The 1,692-nt window shown below is 50.7% G+C and overlaps 1 protein-coding gene across 1 annotated transcript; it reads left to right on the top strand.

Annotated features, from left to right (window-relative positions):
• Positions 1–572: 572 nt before the first annotated feature.
• On the top strand, positions 573–1,640 carry PPTG_07933 (hypothetical protein; the record flags this gene model as incomplete). Its single annotated transcript, XM_008902308.1, has 1 exon — positions 573–1,640. One exon carries the CDS (start codon positions 573–575, stop codon positions 1,638–1,640), a length of 1,068 nt encoding a protein of 355 aa, XP_008900556.1.
• Between the last annotated feature and the right edge of the window lie 52 nt (positions 1,641–1,692).

Below are 1,692 nucleotides of genomic sequence, written 5' to 3'. Positions count from 1 at the left end.
ATTGTAACGTTATTAATATCTACGAACCAAGTGATGTAGCAAGCCAAGGAAGCGATACGATATCTAACTTGTCGCAATACTAACAGACTTCGGAGCCAATAGTAAATTACAAATTATTTGTGCAGGACGGAAAACTGATACTAATATGTGATTACTTTACCTTACTTCAAAATAGTCCAATTTTCCAATCAGCTATTATTTGGGTTATTCGGAACCCAACCCAAAATAGTCCAATTTTGGGCTGTAATAATATATGCTTGGATGGCATTCAAACGAAAAAACCCATTAAAATGTTAATGGCTTTTTTTCGTCTGAATGCCATCCCGGCCAATCAGGTGTCAATTCAACCCCCATCAACAGCATTCATTCTCGGAAGACAACGAACACATAAGCTTCAATGATTACGCTGGAAAGACGCCAAAACCAGCATATATAAGGTTCTTAGTTTAGCAAGTGTTTTTCCACTAAATATGCACAGTCTGTCAAGGTATCTTCAACCAGATCACCGAGGAGCTCACTTTTGCATTTGCCACGTCAGCCACAAGCAGCCACCCCTCCCTACCAAGCCAACAATGGCCACCAGCTCCACTCCCACCAAAATGACGCACCGTTTCTTGGGTGACTCTGGCCTCCTGGTCTCCAAGCTGTCGCTCGGCTCCTGGATGGGCTACGACGAAAAGTACACGGTCGACGGATGGTATGAGATGGTCAAGATCGCGTACCAGCACGGCGTCAACTTGTACGATACGGCCGAGATTTATGGCAACGGCCAAGCCGAGGAGCTTCTTGGTGGTGCCATCAAGAAGGGCATATCCGAAGGACTCTGGAGTCGCGAGGACCTCGTCATCTCCACCAAAATCTTCAACGGATCCAAGGGATTCACGGATGGCGGCCCCAATGACCAGGGCAACAGCCGCAAGCACATCGTTGAGGGGATCAAGGCTTCCCTTAAACGCCTCGATCTCGACTACGTGGACGTCATTTTCTCGCACCGCCCAGAGCCCTACACGCCCATTGAAGAGACTGTGCGAGCCATGAACTTTGTCATCAACCAGGGCTGGGCCTTCTATTGGGGCACCAGTGAGTGGCTGGCATCGGATATCCGTGAAGCTTGCGAGATTGCGGACCGTTTGGGCCTGATCCGTCCCATTGTGGAGCAAGCGCAATACAACATCTTTGTACGGAGCAAAGTGGAGTTCGAGTACCTGGACTTGTACAAAAAGTACAAGCTGGGACTCACGACGTGGTCTCCTCTGGCGTTTGGCACGCTGACAGGGAAGTACAGTGACGGCAAACCCGAAGGATCGCGCTATACTTCTCCCATGTTTAAAGAGGACAGTCCCTTTGCGGCGGGTTTCGCGGAGCGTGTGGAGATGGCGGACAAGTTGAAACCGATTGCCAAGGAGCTCGGCTGCTCGCTCGCTCAGATGTCCATGGCCTGGGCTGTGGCCAATGAACACGCGTCGACTGTTCTGATAGGCGCTAGTCGCCCCTCGCAGTTGGAGGAGAATCTGAAGGCGCTGGACTTTGTCGACAAGATCACTCCGGAGGTCAGGGCCAAGATTGACGAGGTGGTCAAATTTGTGCCGACGGTGTCGGAGATGGACCAACTCGCGTTGCTTCGTGGACGTCACTTGTAAGCAGCAACTGTTTCGACCCAGCTTAGTGAGTCGCTGCGTCGGTAGCATCGCG

The sequence above is a fragment of the Phytophthora parasitica genome (genome assembly GCF_000247585.1).
Source record: "Phytophthora parasitica INRA-310 unplaced genomic scaffold supercont2.13, whole genome shotgun sequence".
In the NCBI taxonomy this organism is placed as follows: domain Eukaryota; phylum Oomycota; class Peronosporomycetes; order Peronosporales; family Peronosporaceae; genus Phytophthora; species Phytophthora nicotianae.
The sequence above is the reverse complement of the archived record's forward strand: the minus strand, read 5'-3'. Positions and strand labels throughout refer to the sequence as shown.